Here is a 2,017-nt window from a genome sequence, read left to right on the forward strand (position 1 = left end):
CCAGAGCCTTATCGCCGTCCTTGCTTCGAGAGCCGACTGGGCATACGTGGGAGCGCACCGGTCTTCATTTGATCCTGGCTTATCAAATGCAGCGGAGAAAGGCGGTGCAGTGGGAACAGAAATTTAAAGTCGTGTTGGATGCTTGTGTACTGGACACGTTTAAATTGGGAGGTAAGTTTCTAGTGCGTTCACGGGCCTGGTGTTAAAAAACACTTTCATTCCTTTGCAAAAATGGTTGAGCGATAGCCATTGCTTCCCCGGGGCCACTTGACATTGATCTTGCTGACATTGTCCTGCCATTGACTGAGAACACACTGTCTCTCCTGATCTCCGTACTGTCACTCAGCAGCACATTCCGGCCGATCACCTGCATGAACGTCTGTTGAAACTCTTTGGATGCAAAGTAGTAAATGAATGGATCGATGCAGTTGTTGAGGCAGCTGAGCCCCAGGGTGAGTTTGTAAATGTGATAGTAACTCTTATCCAGGAAGAGGCGGCTGATCATGTGAATAAGCAGGACAAAGTTGTTGGGGGCAAAGCAAGTGATGAAAACCAAGAGGACAATTGCAGCCAAGTAGACTGACCGTGTCTTCTGCCCGTTGCCGTATCTGTGAGAAGCCTGGACGAGCTTCCAAATAATGCCAATGTAGCAAATCACTGTCACTGTGAATGGGATCAGGAAGAAGAGAACAAACAGTGCTAAGAGGAAAGCTGCCCAAGCCAGTCGATTAGGAAGCATGGTCCACTTAAGAATATCAAAGCAAGTTGTGATATTTAACTCTTTCACTTCATAGGTTAGGTCTGTCGTTGCTAGTGGAGACAGGGCTGATAGTATGACAGTCCATATTACTATGCAGCCGGCTAATGCATATCTCTTTCTTCTCCATTTGACTAGTTTCATTGGGTACACCACTCCCAAGTAGCGCTCCAAGCTGATGCAAGTCATTGTAAGTATTGAGGAATACATGTTTGCATAAAACATCACCGTGACAACACTACACAAGCCATTACTATACAACCAGTCATTCCCATTGATGTGATAGGCAATTTGTAAGGGAAGACAGCAAGCCAGTACTAGATCTGTGATACTAAGGTTAATCATGAAGATGACGGAAGATGTTTTGGGCTTGATGTGAAAGACGAAAACCCAGAGGGAGAACAAATTTCCAGGAATGCTGATCAAAACCACCAGTGAGTACAAAACTGGCAGTATATGTCTGATGGCTGGGTTCTTAAGCATGGCCAGTGTTTCATTATCCAACTGGGAATTATTGTAATTCATTGTGTGAAATCATTGGCTCTTTAAAGTTGGCTGCAACCTAAAAGAGAAAGATAAATAGACAAGGGACAAGTTAAAAATAATAAATGGAAATAGCATAGCATATTATGTCTACAGTTCAGTTTCATTTGAGGATAAATTGTTTCATTGCTTCTTGATGGCTTTAACAACAACAATACATCATCAATAATGCTAACCTAACTGATTGAGAAACAAGACTGCTGCCTTGGTAGCTCAATGTTGGCAAAGAATGGGGAGGAACTTGTTGTGAGGTTGACCAGGTTCTATTTTTCCTACTAAAATGGTTCACTCTGGATTTTTAGTTTTTGGTTTTGGGGTTTGTTCCCCCAGGTGGTTGGAATCATGAAATATTTAAAACTTTTCAGAATGAAAAACAGGTAAAAGAACATGTTGGGAAGGCTTGGGGTAGCGGGAGCCATGTTTTGGTAGTTCTGTTCTTACTTGACTGATTGATTCCACAAGGTAGTGCTGGGGAACTGCTGTTCAGTATTGTGGCATTTATGTGATGGGATCCTGCAGGGCTCCATCTTGATCTCCATGCTATTTAACATCTATATGAAGCTGCTGAAAGAGGTTGTCCAGGGGTTTGTGGATGACACCCAGCTCTATTTCTCTGTACAGCTAAGTCAGATAGGTCTGTGGAAGCCCTGAATGGGTGCCTGGAGAAAGTAGTGGGATGGATGAGGGTCAATAAAGTGAAGCTCCATCCAGACAAGA

General features: G+C 43.5%; 1 protein-coding gene across 1 annotated transcript; it reads right to left on the bottom strand.

The window, feature by feature from the left end:
• Nucleotides 1–202: 202 nt before the first annotated feature.
• On the bottom strand, nt 203–1,282 carry LOC130488375 (P2Y purinoceptor 8-like). Its single transcript, XM_056862036.1, has one exon. The coding sequence runs from the start codon at nt 1,280–1,282 to the stop codon at nt 203–205; it is 1,080 nt and encodes a 359-aa protein (XP_056718014.1).
• Nucleotides 1,283–2,017: the final 735 nt, after the last annotated feature.

Source organism: Euleptes europaea, chromosome 16 (assembly GCF_029931775.1).
Source record: "Euleptes europaea isolate rEulEur1 chromosome 16, rEulEur1.hap1, whole genome shotgun sequence".
NCBI classification, from domain to species: Eukaryota; Metazoa; Chordata; class Lepidosauria; order Squamata; family Sphaerodactylidae; genus Euleptes; species Euleptes europaea.

Excerpts from the sequence above, each read along its gene's own strand:
- LOC130488375 (XM_056862036.1), bottom strand. The coding sequence starts at position 1,282 with ATGAATTACAATAATTCCCAGTTGGATAATGAAACACTGGCCATGCTT.